Below are 26439 nucleotides of genomic sequence, written 5' to 3' on the forward strand. Positions count from 1 at the left end.
TTCTTTGAGTAGCTTGGTACACAAAGATAGGTATGTGTTTTCCACCCCAGATGGCAGAACCAGAGTTACACTTAAAGACAGTGGGGAGTTAGTCAAGGAGGCGAGAAGCATGAGCTTCTGAATTTAACTATTGCTCTTCCAACTACCTTGATTATCCTGGACTTGAATATGAGCCACGACTGTGTTGTGTGTTACAGTTGGTCTTATTTTAACTTGAATGTAGTGGGCCTAGACGCTGAAATGATAGAGTGAAGTATTAGATGAGTAAAAGGTTTTATTTATTTACTGTAAAAGACAAGAGAAAGAATGGAGGATGTGTTTTATAATTGCAACGTTTAATGGGGATTTTCCATCTTTCAAATTTCATGCAGTTGCCTGGGACAGCTCCTGTTGAGGAAACTGAGCCAGGAACAGCTGGTATCAACTGTTGCACCTGTACCTGCCACAATGAGAAGTTGCATAAGGTTTCTTTTTCTTGTTAATTCATGCTTTTGTTGTAGTGATAATTATAAGAAGGTCAGTTAGTAAACACATTCCTTTAAGGATTTTTTTTTTTTTCCTCATTTAACAAAAGTTTTCTTCTAAAACTAAAGGTAGTAACAGTATTAGTATAAGTATTGTATCCGGCCAAATCCCTGATTATGTGTTAAGTGGAATGGGTCCTGAAAACTGCCGGTTTACTTCTCCAGACTTTATGAATGAGCGTGCTGGTTGCTGCTTCTCTTTGATGTTGTAAAAAGTGAATAATTTTACCTTGTGGTCTTAGTCTGTCGCATTTGACTGCTTCATGAAAGAGAATTACATGTAAACTGAACAGCTGCTGTATGTGTGCAGAAACATTTGCTTGCACAGTTTTTCTGTAAGTTGTATTGCGTAAGTTAGCAGCTCTTGCCTCCAGGATTTAACCTGCCAACCTTTTATGCATTGCTGGTTGGGATTTGAACACCAATTCTGCAAACCCCAGAGGGATTATGTGAAACCAGAATGGATGCATGTTCTGTAGGAACCTCAGTATTTGCAGTGACTTTGTTGCAGTGTCATAGTCTAATAGTTACAAAAATGGGTTGGGATCTGTTGTCCTCTGCTTGCCATTTCCTGCCCCAGAATAAGGGGCTTACTTTCTTTTTATGGTTGAAAGCAGTCATGGACTTCCAGAATTAGTGAGGTGACCACAAATTGTATTTCCTTGAAATTTTAATTCCCACAATAGTATTTCACCAAGTCTTTCAGAGTTTTGTGGGTTTTCTTTTTTGTTTTTTTGCTTGATACTTTTTAAAAGGCAGAATTTTAAACAGCAAATAGTGCACCCCTTTCAAACTTGCTACAGTCTTGAAAATTTCCCTAAAACCTTCAATTTTCTGATTAGTTCTGCAAATTTATTAATATTTATTTTCATTTTGAGCTTTTAAAGTACCATACACTAAAAGTTCAAAATAACATTTGTAGAGAAAAATGCGTGTAGAAACACTCTATCTTAATAAAAAAAAATTTGTTTTACGATGTCCTTAAAACTGGGATTTTCTTGAAGCTTAATTGACCCTTTACTTAAAACAAACAAACAGCCCTAAAAAACAACAACCAAAACCTTCAAAACTGGCTGTCATATTCAGCTGTGTTGGTTTTGCTTGCAGGAAAGGATAATTGTCTTACTGCCAGCATTCCAGTGTCAAGTTAGGGGGAAGTTTTGCTTCTATATTGCCACCAAGGAACTTCCTTTGTGCTGTGGTTCAGCTCTCCTTAGAGCCATCAACCTACAAAGACACTGGAGTGCATCCTTCTAATGAAAATACTAGGATACACTTTTCATGCTTGTTCAAAAAGGATTGTACTTTTCCCGATTACAGTAGTAATTACAGTGTTAATTACAGTGAGTTACAAGCATAGATGGTCTGTAAATATCAGTTTGAAATCAATTGCCAAATTGTTAGGCACTGGCACAGGCATACTCTTGCCAAAGTTTGGTACCTCCTAGTTACAAGATTTTAAAGCAAGAAAAATGGAGGCTTAATTGGCCTTTAAGGCAAGAAACTGTATTTGCAAATGACACTTTATCATAAAAAGAAAAATCAGTTTAAGTGGAAAAATATTTTTGTGTTACTTTTTAAAAGGAACTGTGTGAAATAGATGACTTTCAGTAGCCTCACTTTACTGAAGCAGAAAGTGAAATAATTAGCAATTTATTCAGTAACAGATATATATCAGAGTAGAGTTCTAGAGCTTGATGCATACTTTTCTAAGCCAGAGTGACATTCCAAAATATTTCCCCTTACTCTGTGTTGGAGTGTTCCTTAGACCCTTTCTAGTGATACAGCCTTTATGAAACAGTGGACATAGCATAATTATGATCAGCAATTTGGAGCAAGCGCTTCCACCCTGGTGTTCTGTGGGAGGCTTCAGGTAAGCCAGAATAGAGGGCTTGACATGAGACCTTGGTGTGGTTGTGTTAGAAATGGTGGGGAAGCTTGCCCTTTCCTTCTGAGGTAGGAACAACTTCTGTTGGGATAGCTGCAAAATCAAATGAGAAGCTGCTATTCTAGAAGGGCTCAGTGCCTCTCAAAAGTTATGAAACCCAGAGGGAGTACTTTTGAACAGGCTCCACTGTTCGTCAGATAGGGAATTTCTTTGGAGAAAGTTTTCCAAAATGTATTAAATCAGTTGCCTTAATTTTTGCTTGTAACAGTGTTTGGTTAAATTATGTTTTTACTTGGCAGGCACAGAGAAGTTTTTCAGCTTTATAAAGAGAAAAAAGTGCCCCCACCCCTGAATCTGGCCAGACAAAATTATAGTACAGCTTTCTGAAAAATGGGTAAAATTTTGTTGCTTGAACTCTGGATTCAGCTTTAAAATATTATGTTCTATGCTATCAACAACAGCATAATTTTTCTGACTGCGGTAACTTACTGCCTCGCACAGGATTATTTCCATTAAGCATCTTTCAGTGACAGCTGAAGAACACAAGTCTCTTCAAATGATTACTGAATTTGCCCTTTAGCCTATTTAAGTGTTTTTTTGTTGTTGTTTTTTTGTTTGTTTTAAATTTGTCATAGCTTTTTGTCTTTGTGAAAATTAAATTATAAACACTTCCCTTCTTTGTTAAAGTTTTAAATCCGTTTTACCCTCCTGCTGTTTGATCCAGTAAGCCTTCACTGTGAAGAGCTCTTACGCTTTATTTGAATACATGTCCCTGGGTGCTTTACAGAGTAGACTCTGATGTCACTTGGTTCCTTCAAACTGCCTCTAACAATGTAAGGTTATTGATGAGGTTACAGCAGTTTGTTAGAGAAGAAGTTGGTGGTAAAATCATTTTGGAGTTTAAAAAAATTCTGTACTTTAGGGAGAGATAGAATTAATTCCATTCTACAAATGAAGGATATTGGATTGATCAGTTCCCAAAAGGATTTACAAATCCAAGATCCATAAAGCAAGGTTTCTTTTCATTGCTATTGAAGGATCTTTTAAATAATTTAAACATTACTTTTTCAACTAAAATTTCTTTTCATTAGGGTTTTCAAAGAGTCATTGGATGTAAGGCATCAGTAAAGAAGAATATGGTATTGCCATTGTATCTTACAAATAAAAATTTACTTAATTTAGAAAGAATTATCAAAGTTAACGCATCTCTCGTCATTATTAGTTGCTTGGTTTATGGTATTGCTTTTCATACAATTGCATCATAGTGATATGATAATAATAGGACATGGGGTAATGGCTCTAAACTGAAGAGGGTAGATATTAGATAAGATATTAGGAAGAAAGTCTTTTGAGGGTGGTTGGTGGGGCAGTGAAACAGGTTTTCCAGAGAAGTTGTGGATGCTCCCATCCCTGGCAGTGTTCAAGGCCAGGTTGGAGAGGGCATCTTGGTCTAGTGGAAGCTGTCCCTGCCCATAGTAGGGGGATTGGACCAGGTGATCTTTCAGTTCCTTTCCAACCTGTTCTATGAGTGTACAGTTCTATGACAGGAGGAACAACTCATCCATTCCCATTTAGAAGGCTGCAATACCTACTCATACTGGCATTTCTTTGGACACTGCACAACATAAATACAGAACCACAAACATAGAAATGACGTGATTGGCATACATTTATCTGAAAATGTTGTCTGATTATACAATTTAAAAGATTCTTTCCATCCACATCAGAATACCTATGTGCATATCTTCACTAGCAGTCTTTTTGACATTTGACTGTAAATCATCAACCTTCATACAGCTGTAAGAACACAAGTAATGCTACCACTCTGTACATGAGAACCCAAACCAGTGTGTTGAAATACATTTCCAAAGATCATACAGACTGGGGCACCTACATGAGAGAAGGAAACACTAACCTTCCTCCATGAAGGCCTGTATGTGACAGAACTTTGCTGTTTTTTTTGTCCCTAGGGACTTCTGATCTGTCCTACACTTCTAGCCCAAGTAGCAATATGCAGTGGGCATGCTTATTATGTAAATACATGACAAAAAGTTAACTAGTACTTAGTAAATACTGGAAAATAGCTTGGAAATATTCCCAAAATCCTAGCAACAGCACTATGAAGAGAACAGTAACTTTTTCCAAGATCCCTATGATGCCAGGATATTCAATTCAACTTTTTTTTGGTAAGCATTTATCCTGTCAAACACTGCAGTGATGTAACTTTCTAATGTATTCTGCTGTGGAGTCAAGAAATTATGCTATCTATCTAAAAGATTTTTTTTAAAAATCAAAATAATCAAAATTTTTATGGAAAACAAGGACACTTGTTATAGTGGCTGACTATGAATTTCTGCAGTGGTGAGCCAGCAGTTATAAATATTAGTGTTCTGCTCATAAAAGCAGAATGAACTGTAAATGCAATTTACACTTCACTCAGGTAACTTCTCAAGTGTGTTACCGTAGACTCAGAAAAGTTTGGGTTGGAAGAGACCTTAAAGATCTTCTGTCAGTGCCTTGTTTCATTATGTTAAGACTGCCAGCCTAATTTCTGCATGAAAAGACCTCTTCAGATACTGGTTGTAAGAATACATTTGAAAATAAGCCACCTGCCAACAGCTGACATTCTCTCTTCTCTTTTCAGATCTTTTCAGATACCTGTCTAATTGGTCCATGTTTCTGAATTCTTCCTTGTAACCTTCGCAAGCAGACAAAATGAAGTTGAAGCATAACATCAACCCTATTCTTCTACAGTTTATAAACTTTGTAATTTTGGTGTACACCTTTGTAACATACATTCCGTGGTACATATTTTCAGGGTCAAGGCAGGCTATAGCAAAAGCCAAGCAGGTTAAAGCTAAACCTGTGAATAACAAGCCTGGGGCTGCGTACAGATCTGTTAACAGTCTACATTGCTTAGCTTCAGTTTTATATCCTGGGTGTGATACACTTGACAAAGTTTTTAAATATGCCAAAACTAAATTTAAGGACAGAAAGCTCTTGGGAACACGTGAGATCCTAAAAGAGGAAGATGAAATCCAGCCATCAGGAAAAGTTTTTAAAAAGGTAAGTGTTTTTGCAGACTGCCTTCAAGAATTATTTTCAAAGTGTGTTTACTTTCTCTTGCAATGCTTCTAGTCCAGTAAAGTGCATCTGGGCTAAAACCCAAGTTTCTCTACTTAAGCGTATGTAGTGATAAAAAGAGTTAAATTGCCTAATTCCCAACCTTTCATTACTTGACATTTAAACCAGATCTAAACCTTTTTGCACACTTGAGTAGATATCCTTTTTTGTATGATTTCAGACAAATTAAAAATGCAAATGTGTTTTAGGTATTCAGCTGATGACACAACTGGCTTTAAAGTTTTCCTTCTCGGTGAATGAAAAAACAAGTCTCCCTTTGTGTTATTCTGAACTATAATGAGAGAAACAAAGTTACTAGATACCTGTACTCAGATGTGCCTTTCCAGTAAATTTAATTGTAATTTAATGATTTACTGTTCTACCCTGTGAATTCGGGGCTTAAGTGAGATTTTTGTTTGGAAAAGGGTTGCACAGACTTTAATTGAGAGTTTTTTTTCTTTTTCCCTTACAATCTCCTTTAAGGTGAACTAGTACTGTACTACCATGGTATGTGCGGGAGATTTAATTTCAGTGTAAAACTCCGTTGTTTCAAGGGACTGATTTTGTTGTGGGGTTGGTCTTTTTTTTTTTCAATCTTAAATTCAGTCCTGTATTGCCAGTTGCAGTTTTGCGACTTTAAAATCTTTTAAATTTGGTCAGAGGCATTTGAAAATGCCTGAAGAAGCAAGTCAGGATACCATTAACAGGATACATGTAAATGTGCAGATATGTGCTAAATGTCTACATTTCTGTATTGGAAGTTAACTATACGCTGTAAATCCAATTTTTAGTTAAGATTAGTTTTTCTGCAGCAGAAAAACTTACCTCTTCATATAATAAAAAAATTCATTCAATGCTGGTAGTTTTAATTCTAATATGGGAATAGAATTTGGCAATACCACAGTATATTGTGAGGCTATTTCCTTTAAAGTCTTTATAGAAGATTTAATTGTTAGTGAAACTTCCTCCCAACTATGGAGTTAAATTTTCAGTATGAACGAAATGCCGTGAGAAATAGGTACATGTAATCTTTCTTGATGGATGTTTTGCTGTTTCATTGCCCCATACAGAAACAAAGTTCATGTTGTATAAAGTGTGCTTCTGAGCACAAATCAGCATTTTGGCTGCTTATGATCTGTGCTGTGTTTTTTAAACATAATTAGTAATGTAAGTCTTAAGAACTTAGGAGTTTTAGCCTTTGCCGTTATGCAAGCAGAGTGTTCTGAGTATTGGAAAGCTGAAGAATGTTGCTGTGACCTACTTAAATTACTTTGTTTCTAAGTATTTAGATTTAGAAATTACCTAAGTTAGATAATTTTGTCTAAGCTTGTCACAACACTGTTATGGTTGATTGCTGTACTTGCCCTCATATTTTGTTCCAAGTTGTGGCATTATCATGCCATACTTTTAATTATTTTTTTTCCTGTTAAGGAATACAGTGTTTCTTAATAACTCATAACATGTTCTAGCGAGTCAGGAATATTGGAAAGTTTCCCGAGATACCTTATTGATTCTAAATGTCAAGGTTCTTTCCCTGTGATTTTTGTCATTCGTGCCATGCATCTTTATATTGCTTGTTTTCTTTTACTAACGCCAACTTATTGGGGTATAATTGGTACAGCTTTTCAAAAAGGTGCGTAACAATTTTAGTTCTTAGATCTAATACATAGAATTTCAATGCCTTGCAGGAGTTGCAAAATTTGTTCAATATTTTTTCCCTTTCAAAAATTGAACACAGTGGTGGGGAGTGATTGATGCATTTTTCTGAGGTCATCTGTGAGTCAGGGGGAGATCTGAATGTAGACCTATATACTGACTTACATTACCTATTAGAAGATGTGTCTCTGCACATTGCTGTGGGATAAATTAGCCTAATTAATGATTCATTAATAGAATATATATCTCAAGTAAATTATGAAGCTTCTATTCTTAGGAAAGCTAAATGTGCTCATGCTTTAGCTAAAATTATTTAAAGCGAGATACTGAACATCGTTTAGAACAGATACTACATGAATTTATTCTGAGAACAGTAATACCCCATTATTTTGTAATATCTTGAAATTTTATGATACTGTAGTGTTCAAAAGATTTATTGCTTTGTGATTGCCAAAGTAGCAGAACTTCATGAATGTTAAAATCACATACTTGCTTCTGCTCACTTTGTATTTTATAATATTTCATATGTAGTTAGCTTTTCTTGTTTGCTTCTGTAGTCTACCTAATATATTAGATTAGAGGGCATATGTAATACTAATATAAAATATGCACTTAAGTCAGATAAAATAATGTTAAATACTTCAGAGATTAAGGTATAATTAATTGAAAAAATAATTTAAGCAGATCTTTATGATGTCCAAAAGAGAAACTTTTTTCTGATGGTTAATTATTTAATCTTATCTTAAAAGCAAGGACATGACAATATAAACTGTAATTGTATGTTGGTATGTGGATTTTTGTGTGTGGGGTTATTTGGGTGGTATAGCTGTTTTGGGGATTGGTTGGTTGTTCTGTTTTAAAAACAGAACAAATTCTGTTCTTGTAGCCAAGAGCAGAATTAATGTGAACATAATAATAAGACGTAGGGAAAACTAAGAATGGTTTTGGTAAGGGAAATAAATTTATCTAAAGCTTGTGAGACTTTCATGAAACAGTAAGTACATGGGCAAGCACTTGGGCATTCAGAACATTACTGATTATAGCTGATACTGAAACTTACATGAGGTTGCAGGGAAGTACTTGCCATGACAAGTGATTGAGTGATAGAAGAATAGCTTTCCTGTTAGGGTGCTGAGGCACTGGAATAGGTTGCCCAGGGAGGTTGTGAATGCTCCATCCCTGGCAGTGCTCAAGACCAGGTTGGACAAAGCCTTGGGTGATACGGTTTAGTGTGAGGTGTCCCTGCCCGTGGCAGGGGGGTTGGAAGTAGATGATGTTAAGGTCCTTTCCAACCCTAACTATTCTATGATTCTCTGATTCTCTGATGTTGAAAAATACATGATGCTGTGTAAATAATATTTTTGAAGTGTTCAGCTGCAATCCATGTTTTTATGTGAAAAAGGCAAAGAATTGGGTATTTTCAAATAACTTCCATTGTATTATTTTTAATATACTTTCTACAAGGAAATATATTTAATTCATAATCACCGATTTCCAAATTGTGTAGTCAAGGTTTTTCAGGCCTTTTAAACTACTTCTGGGAAGACCTTGAAAAGTAATTGGGGTCAGCTAGTTCAGTGACTCTACACATGCCCTCAGCTTTTTGAGACTATTTTATGGCACCTTCATGCTAAAAATTTGAATGTGGTTGCCCTGAACTCAAGACTAAATAAACGTTTATTGTGTAGGAAATGTTTAGTCTCTATACTTTGCTGGATTTCCAAATGCTAATACAGTGCTGGTGTTCAGTAATATTTTCCAAGGTGTTAAATAGGCAACTCAAATATTTTTAGTAACTTGCTGTTGAAGTATGTTTAAAAGCGGGTGCACTAGAGGGCAGTGTTTTCCTATTTAATGTAGCCTTTTGACAGGTCTCCTGATTCAGTGTTTGGGTTTACGTGTCTGTTTAATCAGTTCTCAATAATCTTTGAGTTTTTCAGCCATCCCAAGAGCTCTTGGAGTTGCTTTCTTTACATGCGTAAGTAGTTATCTAGCAGAAATAAGTTCTGAGAGTCACAAAATTAAGCGTGTGTGAATGTTTAAAAGATTATGGCACTTGACATCAGTCTTAACAGCTGTTTGCAGTAGAAACCATGCATTGGAAAATATTAGCAAAAGCTACTGAGGGGAGGGCTAAGGAGATGGATTTGGGGGCATACTGAAACATAAGGAAGGATGAGAGAAACCATAACCAGCTCTGTGTCCTACTAAAGAAGCATATAGAGAAATGCAAAAGAAATGGTCATACGGACATAAGCAGTATATTAATATGTCACAGGAGGGGACTAGAGAGGAAATGTTGGGTATGGGGAGGGAGGGAACATAGAAATTTAAATGTATCGAAGGCAGTAGGAAGAATGAATATCAAAAGAGCTGCACTGAAAAAGGTCGTCTTGTGTATTTTCACATATCAGTGTTCTTCATAAATATATTTCTATATATATAAAAATAACTAGAACAGTGCTATACTTCCTGTGGATTTTCTAACCTTTGCAGAAAGGAAAACACCAGTAAAGCCTTTTTTCGTTACTTTATATCAAACGTGCTTAAGCTTATCAGGATAAATTATTTAATACAATAAAAAAGGAAAAAAAAAAGGCAGAATCACAAATATTATTCAGAAAGATCAGTTCTTGACCCTTCAGTGATTTATTATTCCAACCTTGGTGAGTTACATTGTGAATGGTGAAAATGCCAAAACCTTCTTATTTACCAATTGGTAAACTTGTCAGAAACGCTAACAGGAATCTACTTGTATTTCTTGGCTGAATTATTTGAGAGCAGTGTTCCTGAGGCTATACTGTAGGTAGAGTATAATGATGGAAAGGGTGTTACCCATTCACTGCTATAAATTGTTTTCAACTGCTAAGCTTGTCGGGAATTGCAAGGTCTGCCAAAAATACTTTACTTAGACCCAAACTGGAATTCTAATTTGAAATCAGTAAAATTTGGATGGACAGGAAGAGGTACAGTGTTTTCTTTGGAAGCAGTAAAAGTTTTCCACACCAGAAAAAAGTGTAATGAAACTGAAAGGAACTCCCTGGCCCTTCTCTTTGTGGGGGCTGTAGCAGTGAGCCCCAGTCATGGTGTGAGCCCTCTGCCCTGCGGTGCTGCAGATGTGATCAGCCAGCAGTTCTGCTGTGATTCTGTCACTGGTTACAGCAGAGAAATTCAGTGTGATCTTTCTTCTCCAGTAAGGTTTTTTGCTCTGGAACAGCCTATTTACCAATGAAGGTGAGCTGCTGTGAATGAAATGGGAAAACCTGAGCAGATATTTTTGTGAGAAATGTTTTGGTTTCTGATGGAATCACTGAGCATTGCTATTGTTGACAAGTATATTTCATTTTTGTAAAACTGTTATTTTCCCATTAAAACGTTTATGAATTTTCCAAGCAGCTGCACATATACCTGTCCTCAGTTAAGAAAGGTTTGTCCTGCTTAAACATGTGGGTTAATGAGAAATATGCAGCAAGGCTGTAGTAAGTACATCTCAGTTGCCCAATGCAAACTTCAGCAGTTTGAAAATGCTTTAGTGAAAGGAATCTTTTAGATGTTATTTTTCTACTGGAAGTCGAGAGATTTTCAAATCCATTGTATTAAGGAAGTGGATTTGGAAGTACAGAGTCATTAGAAATGCAGTTACATGCCAAAAAGCTGTTAGATTTTACAGCCTACAATTTTGAAATTTAGTTAAAGTTGATAAATGCTGACAACAGAATGGGAGAGGAGGAAGTTTGCTTTTCTAGCTTTTTTTTTTCCCCTAGTGTTTGCTTGCATTTAGTATTAATGCTGCGTAGTCAAATGTCAGAAATACTTGACTAATAAAAAACTGTTTTTCAAAATTGTCAAGGTGCTTGTATAACTAGATGAGTAAGGTGGAATATAGTCTGGATTTTCAGTGTAAAACGTCTTCATACTACATCTGTCTATGAAAACATCTATGATATCCTCAAATAAATACTGTCTGTAAGTGAGAATGTAGTACTGCAAGGTGCAAGTGCACACATAAAAAAAATTTGATGGATAGTGACCTGTAAATTCAAATTCAATTTTGTAGTGCACCAGCTTTCCCATATAGAAGAAAACTGAAATTGCTTAATATTTTCCGCATGATTTCTCAGTACTGAGATTTGGCAGTAGTTTTCAGTCTAGTCTTCTGACCCACTTTTGTTTTAACGATAAAAACAGGGCAAGAAGATTATTCTTCTCCCCCCTGACATTCATTTTCAAACAAAGGGGAAGGGATTTCGCAATTTCTGACTGAAGACCCATTGATATACTGCTTCCTGTATTCCAGTTTCCCTTTCTTCTTGTTTTATGCACGATTTTATTTCTTTTTAAATAAGAATGAACACCTAAATATCATACTTGCGTAGAATTGTAGTCCAAGTATCCAAAAAAGCAAATATAAAGAATGTATTGTACTAGCTAGTGCTTGTTACTCTTTGCTTAAAATAAAATAAACCTTTGTAAAAGCTAAAGGCATGTGGGTTTGATAACTGTGGCCTTTCAAAAGGTTCTGAAAGTACTAAATACAGTGGGAATCACGTGCTTTCCTAATGTGAAAATAGCAACTGAGGTGATAACTGAGGAGATATTGCAGTATTTGTGTTGGAACTTCCACAGTCCCTGTAGTTTTTGGCAAGAATATTATTCATTATCTTGAGTAAACTGCTGTTACAGTTCAGGAAAGTACTGCTTCAAACATCTGTGGTTTCCTCATGTGGATGGACTTGGACACGTGTTAAGGATTTTCATTTTCTAAACTGAATTTATTATTCTCATTAGGTCATCCTTGGCAAGTACACCTGGCTTTCATATGAAGATGTATACATTAAAGCTGTTAATTTTGGAAATGGCTTAGCAGTATTGGGTCAGCAACCAAAGACTAACATTGCTATCTTTTGTGAGACTAGAGCTGAGTGGATGATTGCAGCACAAGCCTGTTTCATGTGCAGCTACCAGCGTAAGTATGCGTCTTTCCTAAAATTCTCTTGATCTTGCAACGCAATCTGAAAATAAACCTTCTATTTCATATACTAAGAAAACTTTATATAGATTTTTTATGTAGAACATTTAAATATACAAATTAAAAAATGCTGCATAGGGTGGAGATTGCACTTTGTAGTGTTTTGTTTTATTGAACAGAGAAACCTGTATCTGTGTGCAGATGGAGTATGGTTTCAGTAAGTATAACTTGCTTAATGAATTTGTGAGAGGCTTATTTTCCTTTACTCTCAAATCAGTACAGATTCCCGAGTTTCTAAAAACAAACAAAAATCGCACATGAATTAATTGACTCAGTTTCAGGAGTTGACCTCAAACCTTCATCTGTAAGTTTTGTTTTAACTGCTTATTTTGTCAGTTCTTCAGTTTTGATTTTAATTGGGCCTGTTTTTCTTTCAGAGAAATCGATTGAATGCTGATCTCAACCTGAAACATAAATTGTATTCAGGTGTCTGTTTCATCATCACTTCTTAATAGGTCATTCACCTAACTGTAAGCCCAGCCTGTGGCTGTGTTCTGTGGTGCTCCCAGACACATTTCTCACTTGCCCAAAGGCACTCTAAAAGCTGCTGTTCCTTACTGGCTTTGGCCTCCTCTCTCCCATGCCGCACTTATTCTCCTGCAGTAAGAGATGGGCTGTAAAAGGCAGATGTGGAGAAATTACTGATTTACTACCTGCCTACACTAAAGGTGTATATCAGTTAGACGTCATTTAGATTTTGGAAGCAAGCCGAAGAATCTTAAATGGCCCCTCTTTGCTATGAGTCTGTTTCAGTTTGAGAATCCATGTGTTCATGAGTATATAGCAGTTTTCATTTAAGTAAGACTACCTAATAGAAGCATATTGGTAAGATGAAGCCAGATTCTATTCAAGGTGTTGAGAAGACTGGAGGCAACACACAGAAGTTGAAACACAGGAAAACTAGGTAGTAGGGCAAACTTCTGAGTGGTTATGAAATCCCCATCCTTGGAGATACAATCATAGAATACTTACGGTTGGAAAGGACCTTAAGACCATCTAGTTCCAACCCCCCTGCCCATACCTCACACTAGGCCATGGCCGTGAGCACTCTGCTGTAATGAACTGTTTTATGGATGTGATCTTCCCAGGTGCCTTCTAGCCTAAATTCAGCGATATTTTTTTTTTGTTCTTTCTTCACTGAGTGATGGCTTCTGAGTTGTCTACCAGGGCAGAGATCTGCACAGGCTGTTCTTGGATGAGATGATGTATTGCTTTTAAACTATGTGTCTCTTAATACAATGTGTCAGTTCCCTCTTTTGGGATCTGTTAGATGCCTCGTGACTGTCCTGGGAATAAAGTGCGAAGGCTTGTATCAATTATTTTTTCTTTGGAAGTGCAGTATACTTAGAAATCCGAGGAAGATTTTGTAATTTGAGGGGAAAAAAATGTATCTGAGATAGTGGATGGATGTCGTGCTGAATGGTATGCATATGGTTTTGAGTTTGTTGGATTAATGTTTTAAATTCCCTTACTGAGATGTGCGCCAGCACACTGTCTCATCTAAGCTGTATGTCATCTTGTGTGAACTTGGCTGACTTGAGTACTGGCAGATGATGATATTATCATGCGGTATTCACAGTCAATTTGCTGAATGAAGTATAAAATTCAGATGACATTGAAGAAGTAGTGTGGCAAGACACTGCTAAATGACTTATATTAGCATTTTTCAGTTTACAAGTTTTGCAAGAGCTTGCTGCTGCGGTAGGGTTGTGACATGCATTCAGAATGTGAAATGTATTAAATTCGATGGTATGTGCCCAGAACTAATGTCAAGAGGACAGGTTCATCTGCTTCATATGTAGTACTGGAGAGAATTAAATGGGGAAAATAATTTTTATCTTATGGATTACTTGCATAAAGAATTGGCTTTATGATTAGAAATACTTGCTTGATTGTAAATTTGACACTGAAGCTGTCTAAGTCTTGTATTTCAGGAGGTAAGAGTGGAATTGCTGGCTCAAAATGGGGAAAAAAAAAAAGACGAGTAGTAGCATGAAAACACGTTTTCTTCCATAGTATCTGTTCATCTGTGTGAAGAGCTCTTCACCAGTATGGGCAGATAAAACATCTGAGTGTGTAACCAAATAATGAGATAAATAGGAAAGGTTATGTTTAATTTTTCAGTCATGCATTCGAGAGGCTTGAGCAAAAATGGTTTTGTAAGTAATGATTTACCTGAAGGTATATTTTGCTTTATATTTGTGATGTGTGATGAATGCTGTAATACTCAGTGTAACATTTTGCTTGCAGTGAAATAAATGGCAAAAGTTCTGTTTGTTTCCTTAGGGCAAGGCTTTGTTCTCGTATATTAGCTGACGAATTTAGTGGTGCTGAGATTTTCTTTGTTGATTGATTGTTGGAGCAGTATTACTAGCAGAAGTTCAGGTATCAAACGCTCATGCTATTGTGTGTGTAAAGATGAACTCAAAAGATAATCTGTTCTCAGTCAGTTTTCAAGAGAACAAGGGGAGAAAAAAATTACCCAAACTTTCAGATTTGCCTGAAAAAGTTTTACATGCCAGTGTGGAGAAGGGGAAATTTCACAGGTCAGTCATTCCTCAGGTTTTTTCTCTCCATGACATCAGTACACCATTATATAAATGGGAGAGCTCTCTTTGGCTCTGTCATATAGCTCTAAGTTGCCCTTGATGTAGATGAGTAATTAGGTACATAAATGGCTATTTCAGAGATTATGCTTTTCTCTCCAGGCAGCATGTTGTCTTGGTTGCGCTTGTTGGCTTGGGGAAGCTGAATTTCTGCTAGATGTTTATATAACAGGGGTCACTGCAGTAAGTAGAGAGAGCTCGTGGGAACTAGTAGAGGCACTCTTTAGGACTTTGCTCCCACCAAATTAAAGAAAACACAGTGCATGTGCATTTGCCCTGCAACAGTTCTGAACTATGATGGACTGTTTTAACAAGGAAAAAATAAGTGGAGGTCAACTATTTACTCATCTGTGTAAGAAAACTGCTTTTGAGTTCTTCCTTAGTATGCAGCACTGGGTTTGTAACTCCCTGGATTTCACATCCTAGAAAACAGCAGAGTTTGATTTGATTTTACTGTTAATTTTTGTTGCAGTGAACATAATATAGTTCTAGCCCTAATATACAGTAGGTGTCTTGTTTTAATCATTGTTTAAATATTCATTTAGGTCCAGACTAAAATACAAAAGAAACTCGAATACTTAATGTGACAAACCCGCCAACACTGATGCTGTAGTTACTAGTGATTGTAATTATTTACCTTGCAGCTTTTTTGAGATGCCCCTGTTTAACAGTCTGCTTGGAAAATAGGGAATTTTTATTGTTTTTAAGAGCAATACCTCTCTTCCTCTTTGAGCTGCCTTTTTCTTCCCAGTCTCTTCTGGTTTTTCTCATGCATTTCCCATAAAAATGGCAAGGTATTAAATACAATTTTTAAATTGTTAATATAAAGTAATTGTTGTTTAACACTACATCTAATGAGCAGTCCTTAAATACAGGAAATGGTGTTTCTAATAGTCAATTTCCTAAATATTTTGTTTCCTTGGTATTCTGTATTCTCAGTTCAATGTCTAATGATTGTGATGGTTAAACCTTTATTATGTTGTTGCAAATAGATGGGAGGAGGCTTATTACTGAGTATGAGAATTAGCCTGCTGATGACAAGTATTGCTGTATTCTAAATGTTTTATTAGCAGTCAGTTGTTAAAGGTTAGGAACAAAGCATGTGAATTCTGAAAAGAGAACTCATATAAATGAAATCTGTAAGAGGACTCTCAAACTGAGAACAGATGCCTGCTTTTAAAATGGTAAAAGCCATGAAAGTACAAGAATAGATCTAGAAGAGAATTACATAGGGTAATGTGGTTTTGGTGCCTCTAGTTAGACCTCGAAAAATAGCAAACACTTGCATAGACAATGGTTGTTCTTTATTCCTTCTGAGAGTAACTGAAAGTTATGCTGTATTTAAATTCATACTCTAAGGCGGTGGGTTTTTTTTTAACAAATGTTTAATGTATTGCCTAATTTAAAATAGGTTAATCTCAGCCCTTTATGGTAAACTGTACTTGGAAGTGTAACATAGAAATTCAGCATTTTTATTCCCATTTTCTGTTCCAGTTGTTACTCTATATGCTACTCTGGGAGGCCCAGCAATAGTACATGGACTGAATGAAACAGAGGTGACCACCATCATTACTAGTAAAGAATTGATGCAAACAAAGCTGAAGGTCAGAAAACTGTTGTCTCTCTCTCTCCAATGTATCTGTTCATTATTGTTAAAAGGCCTGGTTCCATTGTACAAAACAATGATTTATTGCCTTTCTGTAGGGGAGACTCTCATTTTAGAGTATGTATCTGTCTTCAGGTACAGAAAAATGATAGCCTTCATTTTAGGGGTTTAGGCTCCTCAGTAACTCTTGAGCAGCTGCAGTGTTGCCTGGAATAACACCTTTACAAAAAACTGCTATGGTTCCTGCATGGATTTAGTCCCTATAAATTTAACAGCTGAAGCAAATGGGAAGAACAGAAAAATGTGCAAACTGTATATGAGTAGCTAAATGTGATCATCTGCCTGATTTATTGTAGGATGTTTTCCCAGCAGAGACTGGCTCTTAAATCTAAAGATGTGTACTTGAAGAGTTAAGAGCTGTTTTCCAGTGTGGGGAAGAGCTTATTAAACATTTTAACAGTCGAAAAACTTTTTTGACTTGCCCAGATTGAATACACAAGTGGATCAATTTATCTGCATGGGTTTCATCATCATCATGTGTTTTGGGGGAACTAGACCTCTCACATAAGGGAGTTTTTCTAATGAAAAACCATGCTCTATTGCTGAACTTCAAATAAGACTTTCCCAAACCTTTTTAAGTTACTAGAATGAGAATATATATAATGCACTTTTATTTCAGCTCACATTAAGAGACTAAATTTCTTCAGCTTGAGAAGATAATAATCTCCTCTTCCTCTAGGACACTGATAAATGTTTTAGAACTCTTATTTTGCTTGAAATGCTTAACTAGTGCCTAACTAATAATTTTCTGTACTTTTGCTGGCTGTTGCTAATTTTAAATATCATAGTAATCAAGGAGCAACATAAGAATTATTGTGAGCTCAGTGTCGCCATTTTCTCTGTGTTCTATGAGAGTGGAAAGTCAATTATCTCTACAAATCATTGCAGTTTCACTTGTGGGCTTTTCTTGAAATAAGACCGAGATCAGTAAACAGTTGGAAAAGTTTTTGGAGTTGTAAGTGGAAAGTTCAGTCAGTTCTGCAAATGTAAATGTGGAAAGTTTTAAGCTTTGTAGCCATTTGAGCTAGAAAAAAAGCTTAGACAAAGCTTAGTCCAAATCCTCAGCTAATTTATATCAGTGTTTTTTTAACATATACACTAGTGTGGTGGGGTTTTTTTGTGGCTGGTTTTGGGTATTTTTCCTCTTGTTGGCATAAGTCTCATGTATGATTTCTGCGCACGTTTATTTCCACAGGAAATTGTTTCTCAAGTTCCACTGCTGCGACATATTATTACAGTGGATGGCAAACCAACAACATGGTCAGAGTTTCCCAAGGGTGTCATTGTTCATACTATGGCTTCTGTGCAAGCTATGGGGGCCAAGGCAGATACTAGTAGGTTATCTTTTCTTTCTATTTGGAACATCTCATTTGTTGTCCTACTTTGACCCTGTTGAGTAAATGTGGGTAAACTGCAGATCTCAAAAAAACAGTGCAGTGATGAACTTTTTATCATCTGCTTTTTCTTTAAATGAAATCTGTGGGTTTTTTTTGTTTGGTTGAGATTTGATTTTGGGGTGTATGGGGGGAGTTTGTTTTGTTTTTTTTGTTTTGAGAGATTAACATGGTTTCAAAAAGAACTGGTTTTTTTCCACAATGGAGAATAATTTCTAGGACAGGCATTTATGCCAGGATAGCAACTTGGGAAGCATTCTTATGATCAGACATACTAAAACCAAGTTGTTCAGAGCACATGGAGAATACAATTGTACATTTTAAAGCAAAATACATCAGTAATTTTCTACCATTAAGTTTTGTTAAATGCACAAATAAGGAAATGTAAAATAGCCAGTTAAATCTGATAGAACTTGGTCACTTTTATTGCATTTCTGGAAGTATCAATCTACTATGTACGTTTCTGGAAATCTATTTCCAATCTATGTAACACTTAAAATTCAGAATTTCAGGAGGTTTTGGTTTGGTTTTGTTCTTGTTTTAACTTTTATAACAAACTGATATTCTTGGCTCTGAAACCTGATAAACCTAGTATTGTAAGATTTCATTATATTCAGTAGTTACTTTCTTCTGTTCTTACTCTTCATGTTTTCAGAATCTTTCAACCACATGGATGTTAGATTGAATTTTGTTTTGGGAGTAGTGTGGGTGGGTAGTCCTGCTTTTGATATTTGGGGGAATGGAAATTTTTACTTCCAACATCATGACATCTCAATTTCTTTAAAAGATGTTTTTTCCTTTTTTACCAGTTTTGTGTACTCTCAAAACTAATTCAGAAAACACCAGTATAAAAAAATTGCAGCTATAGTTCATTAGTACCTTGAGGTGGCCTAATCCCTCATTCTTTGGTCTTCTAAATATCACATACTATGTACTATAAAAATGTTATCTTGGTCAAGTTTACCATTCATAAATTGTGGAATGCTACAGTGATATTTTTTTATGGTCAAGCATGTTCAATTAATAATATATTAAATATGAGCTGCTGCTTATGTCTCTATTTTCCTCTGTGATGTTAATCTTGCAGGATAGGCAGGGCTCAGGGAGTGGAAAATTAAATGTTTTCATTCTTCTCATTCAGTATGTGTGGTGTGTTACACATATTGCTCATTGCGGTTCAAGAAAACAATATTCACCTGGCGTGATATTATAGAAGATAACGTGCCTGCTTGTTGCTTACTCACCACGTAAACTTTCTGCTCTTTTAGACTTCCTAATCTGCTAGTGAGTCAGCATGGTAGGGGAGGTTAACTTTACTTCTCAACTGTGTTCCAGCATTATCTGCAGCATCTTGCTGGTCTTCCTACAAAATTCTGAGAAAGAAAACAAAGTAATTTGCTTACTGCAAAGAGCCATCACGCAAATCTTGCTTTGAAAATTCTGTCATTGTTATTTCATCTTTATTCTTACTCTTTTCTTAATTCATGCTATCAAAATAGCAGGTTGGATGGGGCTTTAAGCAACCTGGTCTAGTGGAAGGGGAATGGCAAGGGGGACTGGAACTAGGTGATCTTAATGTCCCTTACAAGCTAAACCATTCTGTGATTAAGCAGTTTTTCCTCTGAATAAACACATTTGTTTTTTTATTTTCTTGCTCTCAGAGCAAGCAGTTTAAAAAACTTCAATCCTATTAAAGTTTTTGAACCTACTTTAAATATTTATAGAAATTGGACCTTGTGTTGGCTCAGCAGTGTCTTGCTTCAGGTGTTGTAAATGAGGCAGCATGTTGTTCCCCTGCCAGGGAACACAGGAGAAACCAGCTTTTTAAATGGGGATTAATGTTGTGTCAATGTGGAACCAGTGCAGCCTATCTTCCTGAGGATGTTAAAGCTCAGTGGCATTTTGGAGATGCCAAAGCTTCTCTTTTTTTTGTCTTCTCTGCAGGAATATGGGAAGCATTATAGAAGAAGTGTTGTTGTGGTAGACTAGGACAATGACTCAAAGCATTGCTCAGCTAATGCAAAGAAGTTCCTGCTCTTTGCGAAGGCACTTAAGCTTGGCCACAATCTTTTTAACTGAAAGCAAAATGTAGTAACAGTAGTCATGTGGTAATGTATTTCAATGACTGCTAAAATCAGTTAGTATATCAGACCTCCCAGTCTAATAGGCTCTCCTCATATTATATGTGTTTCTCTCTTTTAATACAAATTATAGGAAACAAACAGCAGGCCAGGCCTGTGCCCTCAGATATTGCAGTGATCATGTACACAAGTGGATCCACAGGAGTTCCCAAAGGAGTTATGATCTCCCACTGCAACATAATTGCTGGGATAACAGGAATGGCTGAGAGGATTCCAAATCTGGGGTATGTACCAATGGTTGCTTACCAGCAAATAAACTAATCATAGTTGCATATTCTTTTAGATTAAGTACTGTTTAAAAGATCAACTATCTTATATTGCTTTGTCTGGGGCACATCTTACTCTGCACTGATGTCTGGGCATCTTCCAGTACTGCATTAAATGACATGAATACTTCATGTGCTGTTTGTTCTCTTATATTCTCTATGTGGGCAAGACTGGGGCACACAAGTCTGTGAGGCTGCCTTGCACTAGAGTGTTTGAAAGCTTCCCTAAGCAGTACTTCCTTTGGTTAGTGTTAATTTCTGTGGTTTCTTTCTGTTTGGTACAGTTTTTAACCTTGTCCACAGAGTTGCCTTTGCAACCATAGCAACGGTTAGTTGTCTTGGGATGAGTAAACCCCACACTTTGTTCATGACATAGGCCTACAGTATATAGTAAGCAACTTTTTAAACAAAACCCATATTTGAAATGTAGTCTCAAGGCAATTTTCCATTTTCTTTTGTTCTTCAGTAAGTTCTGTGTAAATTTGGCTTAATGATTTACCTGATGACTCCTATGGTACAGAATAAACCTATTCTTTAAAAATCTTTTTACAGAGAAAAAGATATCTATATTGGCTATTTGCCTCTTGCCCATGTTCTGGAGCTGAGTGCTGAACTTGTGTGTCTGTCTCATGGATGCCGCATTGGTTACTCTTCACCTCAGACACTAGCTGACCAGGTATGTTACAGATGTTAAGCACTTGCAGTAAAAAAAACCCAAACCAAAACATAAATAATTACTGAAGTCAGATCTTTGTAATATTTCTTGAAAAATATTAAAGTCTTTTCTGCAGTTCATGAAACAGGGTATGCGTGGTTATGACTTGGACTCTGGACTAGTTTTAATTGTTAAAATATAATTTAAATGAAAATGATTGTTTGAAAGATGTGCTGTGTCATTTTGTTTGTCTTGTTAAAAATCTTGAATGTGTCTTCTAGTAAACATGTTCTTTGCTTTAGTCATCTAAAATAAAGAAAGGAAGCAAAGGTGATGTTACTACACTTAAGCCAACCCTAATGGCAGCTGTCCCGGTAAGTAACTGAAGGATAAATATTTATAAATATATTTTTAATGTATTTAAAAAAAATAATCCAGATTTTTAACAACAAAATCAAAACATTTAAATAAAAATGTTAGAACTTCTGATGTTAAGCTAATTTATAATAATATTTTTTGTATTTATGTTGGAGATAAACATTCATCATACAAATGTCAATATTTTTCAAATTTTAAATAGCTGTGGGTATTAGATCGTAATTTTAAGTAGTCATCTGTTGTTCATTATGCAAATGAAGTTTGTTCAAATGAGTGGAATAAAGACAGTTGGCTGAAGGGAATTTGGGATTAACTAGTGCTCCTGCTCAGATGTTTGATTTCTGGGTTTCTCTGAACATCTTTATCTCATCAGTGGAAGAGGAAACAACCTGAGAGTGGGTTATCATCTGAAATGTACTGGAATTTCTAGATCATGTTTCCTTTTTGTACTGAATTTAGGATTTATGTTTCTGTGAGTTAAAGGTAGTCTTTTTATGTAACTAGGAAATTATGGATCGTATCTATAAAAATGTCATGAATAAAGTGAATGAAATGACTACTTTCCAGCGGAATCTATTTATATTGGCCTACAACTACAAAATGGAACAGATTTCCAAAGGTTACACAACCCCGCTCTGCGATAGGTAAGTTTAGTTTTATTTTTCAGTGGCACCAAAAAAATGCTTATCAAAGTCCTTCCACATGAGCATTACCTGATTTTTCTAATTTCTTTTACTGTTGACACTTTGAACATAAACAAGCCTGTAATAAAGTGTAAATTCAGTAGTTTGTGTGATGCTTTAAAACATTTATTGATACAATTTAGATGAGCATTATTTAACTTGAAACTGATTGGAGGTTTATATTGATTGCTTTGTCTTCATCAGAAGTTTAATAATAGATTTATACAATTCTGGGTAAGATGGGAAGTCTGTTGGTATATACAGCTGTAGATTTCACACTTTGACAGAAGTGAATAGTAAAGTATTTGGAGTTGGAAGGAACCCATAAGGATCATGGAGTGCAACTCCCAGCTTCAGTGAGACTAAAGCATAATGTAATTGCAAAATTTATACAGCTTTTTAAAATTATTTTTGAGGAGAAAAAAAATCAGAATTTTACTGTCTTAAGAAATCTGCAGTCTCTAAACATTTAAACCATCTTCAAATTAGAATGTGGAAACAAGATTACAAATCCTGTGTTCTTGAAAACTTAAATGTGCTCCTTCAGAGTTTTTCTTGAATAACATAAAAGTGTATCTGAAGATGGTGCAAACTTTCAGTTCAGATACAGAAGTAAGTACTCTCTTGTTTTAAAGCAACAAATACATACTCTTAATCTTTGCATTTTAGCCTTATTTTCCGGAAAGTACGAATGCTGCTAGGTGGAAAGATTCGCATCCTGCTTTGTGGAGGAGCTCCACTCTCTGCAGCAACTCAGCGGTTTATGAATATTTGTTTCTGTTGCCCTGTAGGACAGGGGTATGGGCTAACTGAATCATCTGGAGCTGGAACAATCATGGAAGGTTGGTGTCAGCACATCCCACTGAGTGCTGTGGTCCATGCTGGGTGTATCATCTGGCAGTCTATTCATTTGGAGTATGCCACCAAATTGTAATTGGGGAATCCTAGGAATTGCATATAATAATCATAAATATATAAAGTAGTAGGAGTACTAATTTTGATACATTGTGATAAAGCTGGTGACTTACATATAAAAAAATATTCTCATTTGTAATAGCGATACCCATAATAATGTGAATGGGATCTGGTCATTATTGCACTTAGCAGTTGAACTGAATAAATAATTTTGAGACTTTAGGAAAATAAAAAATTGAATGCAAAAGCCTGCACCAGACTTTTAATTTCATATCATAGAACTTAATGGTGTCTGTAACACGGAACTGTAATATAAATGAAGTAGTCTGCAGTGATGCTTTTTCAGCAACGAGCCTAGATGTAGAAGTGTTTGGAAATGAGATTCAGGAAGGTGAATCGAAATAGAGTATCCCTTAATTGTTATGGAATATTGCTACTTATCTTAGTCCAGCAAACGCTGTTTAAAGTTGTTGTGCCACTTCTAAAGTGTGATCCGCATGGATAGCTTACTGTGAAAGCTGTGTTGATATGACTGGAGGTATCTGTAAATACAGCAATCTGTTCTCTTTGTGAGATAAGTATTTTAGCTGCGTGACCTTGATAGATCCATTGGTTTTCTTGGAAGTTCTGTTCTATGAATTAAAGTTTAGAAATAAATAACAGTTAATTTTCACTAAATAAGATGCATGACAACAAAGACTTCTTTGTTTTTTCCCACTCTTTGACTTCTTTTTTTTCCTGAAAAATGCTTTTTTTAATATATTTTAGTTTGGGACTACACTACAGGGAGAGTGGGAGCACCTTTGGTCTGTTGTGAAATCAAGTTAATGAACTGGGAAGAAGGTGAGAATTTCTGTATGTGATTTAATTATCTTATGTTTATAAGAACTTTGTATGGCTATTTTTCTGTTGGGCTTTGCAGAGTAGTAGTAATTTGAAATCTATTTCTTGGCTTTTTATTTTTTAAAGGCTACTTTTACCTATAAAAATTTGAACTTGGGAGAGAAAAAAGGTAAATTCCTCAGTGGTTTTAAAACTTAAAGTATCTAGACAGAGCAATCAATGTGAATGGTTTTTTGCCTCGGCTGTATTATGACTCTTCAGCTATACTATATCTTGTATTCACTGTGCTTGTATATGCATATTGTGGAAGTGTATACAGCATTGTACCTCTTTCTGATCTAGATTAGTGTTCTTGCAGCACAGGGTGCAGGTTGTCTATGTTGTGTCTTAGAGGTGCTGGATACAGGAGGCTTGAGCCGAAGTGCATGCATGATACCTTCTGTTGCCATTAAGTTATTTTAAAATAGTCTTCATAATATTATTGTTAATAAATTAATTTAAAATTGGCATATGGAATGGAAGCGTAAAGGATGCTATACAAAATATATTTAATGAAGTTTGAAATGCATTTACATGATTTCTCTGTAAACTTTTATGTATTGTAGAGTAGAAATACTTAATGCTTAAAGGTGTTTGGGGCTAATGTGAAACTTTATACTTTTTTTTAGTTTCCTAAAATATGAGGCGAAATCTCTTTTGTAGGTTTTTGTTGTAGCTTTTTTATGTTTTTGTTTGTTTGTTCATTTTGTTTTTTTTAATCTTACTCAAGCTTGTATAAAACAGCATGGCAGAAAGTTTCATAGAATTGAAACTGAACTAGAGGCAAGTGAACTATTGATGCAGGTGGTAACTTTGTCTAAGGACATAGTAGATTGTTTAGTTCCATATTTAAATTATAAAAATAATAGGAATCTTTTGCTTTGGAATGTATTTCAGTTCTTGTTAATTTAACCTGCTCTTTTAGGTGGATATTACAACACTGATAAACCATATCCTAGAGGTGAGATTCTTATTGGAGGGCCAAATGTGACTGTGGGCTACTACAAAAACGAAGTACGGACCAAAAAAGATTTCTCCGTTGATGAAAATGGGCAGAGGTGGCTCCATACTGGTGACATTGGAGAATTTCATCAAGATGGATGTCTAAAAATTATTGGTGAGTTAATAAATTCGGGTGAACATAATTTCTGATTCTGCTAAATACTGTAATTAACCCCCCAAAATCTCTGTATCTCTGTATACAGTCTAAAGCCCTAGCATGTATCCCAGGGAATTTCTGATATGTTAACATAAACTTTATTGTGTGCTTTAAAAGCTGATTTTTGGAACAGTTGCTTTCTTTTAAAACAGTCTTAACATTGACTCCTCTCTGTTGGGGCTAGGTATTAATTAGAGACTTAAATATAGGCTAATGGAGCTAGATGAGCTGCCTTAGATTTTTATGATTTTGTAACTGGAATTTGGTTCATTGAAAGGACTCTTTTGATGATACGTGCTCAGTAATTGAGCCTTTTTCTAATCTTGTCATTCTTCATAATATCTAGGAGAAAAATATAACGAGGTGAAGGTGTTACACATAAAGCTGTGATAGACCCATAATCCTTTGATACCTATAGGCACAAGAATGATGCCATATAAACTACCAGATGTGTCTCTTGGAGGTAGCAGATGATTCAGGATTCTCTTTAATCCTGAAAACTAAGCATATTTGGTTTATTGTATCAGAAAAATCTTAGGTCCCATTGCAGCGGTCTTGCACTGATCAGACTATTCAGCTGCAAAACTACCTTGCCTGGTTGCACAAAGCACCATCAAAACACGTAGTAAAGGAGAGGTACTCCTGCTTGCCCTCACAGCTAGGTCGGTAAAGCCCCCTTACACGCCTTATCCTAGTGACCTTTGCCACCTTTGGGCTACATACAATAAGATCAAGTAATTTGGGCTTAAGTTTCAGTTCCTATTGTGTTTCATGTTACAGGTGACAGCTGGTCTTTAAATATGGATTTAGCCTGGTAATGAGTAACAAAATGTCACCAAATAGAGCATCTCCTGCCTTAAGCATCTGGACGAGACAGCACTAAGTGTGTTTTCAGACAAAAACTGGCTTTTGAATAATCCTAGTAGTCTTCCATTCACATCACAGTGCTGTCATGCAGAAAATGCTTTTCTAAAGGCAAAAAATGCATTAAATTGAAGAGTGTCTCATTTTTATGATAGGGAAAGATTGATAAAATGCAAAGCTTGGAAACCTAGTATTAAATGTTTGATATGCTCACCAAATGTGAGTTGCCTTTTGGCTTTTATACCTGCATTTCAAGAAAGTATAAAATCAGTGTCTAAAATCTTCTGTAATTAATGTTATTCCTGTTTTTCTTCAATAGATCGTAAAAAAGATCTTGTAAAACTCCAGGCAGGAGAATATGTTTCTCTTGGCAAAGTAGAAGCAGCTCTAAAGAGTCTTCCACTGGTAGATAATATTTGTGCATATGCAAGCAGGTAAGAGGCAGCTGCTACTTTATCATTGCTGTATTCTTTGTCCTACTGAAGCCATAAGCAAATTTTTTCACTCAGTGTGTGGAATTTTTTAAACCAGTTTAAAAATTATCTTACTTATATAGTAGAATAACTTTATCAAAACTAAACCATCTGGTAATGTATGTCTTTATTTTTTC

The 26439-nt window shown here is 35.8% G+C and overlaps 1 protein-coding gene across 2 annotated transcripts in view; it reads left to right on the forward strand.

Moving 5' to 3' along the window:
• Positions 1-362: 362 nt before the first annotated feature.
• ACSL3 (acyl-CoA synthetase long chain family member 3) overlaps positions 363-26439 on the forward strand; it is a 33094-nt gene continuing 7017 nt past the window's right edge. For both annotated transcript variants that reach the window (XR_008973156.1, XM_057417148.1), the window contains exons 1-13: positions 363-464; positions 5057-5478; positions 11980-12157; positions 16321-16430; positions 17688-17826; positions 20101-20251; positions 20846-20969; positions 21251-21322; positions 21831-21970; positions 22679-22851; positions 23693-23767; positions 24732-24923; positions 26149-26263. Coding sequence is in view for 1 of the 2 variants with exons in the window: in XM_057417148.1 (XP_057273131.1) it covers positions 5128-5478; positions 11980-12157; positions 16321-16430; positions 17688-17826; positions 20101-20251; positions 20846-20969; positions 21251-21322; positions 21831-21970; positions 22679-22851; positions 23693-23767; positions 24732-24923; positions 26149-26263 (1820 nt within the window). In the remaining variant the exon portion in view is untranslated. The remainder of the gene's footprint in view (positions 465-5056; positions 5479-11979; positions 12158-16320; positions 16431-17687; positions 17827-20100; positions 20252-20845; positions 20970-21250; positions 21323-21830; positions 21971-22678; positions 22852-23692; positions 23768-24731; positions 24924-26148; positions 26264-26439) is intronic.

This window comes from Pezoporus wallicus, unplaced genomic scaffold, assembly GCF_028554395.1.
Source record: "Pezoporus wallicus isolate ANWC-B61680 ecotype Strahan unplaced genomic scaffold, APGP_CSIRO_Pwel_v1 contig_360, whole genome shotgun sequence".
In the NCBI taxonomy this organism is placed as follows: Eukaryota; Metazoa; Chordata; class Aves; order Psittaciformes; family Psittacidae; genus Pezoporus; species Pezoporus wallicus.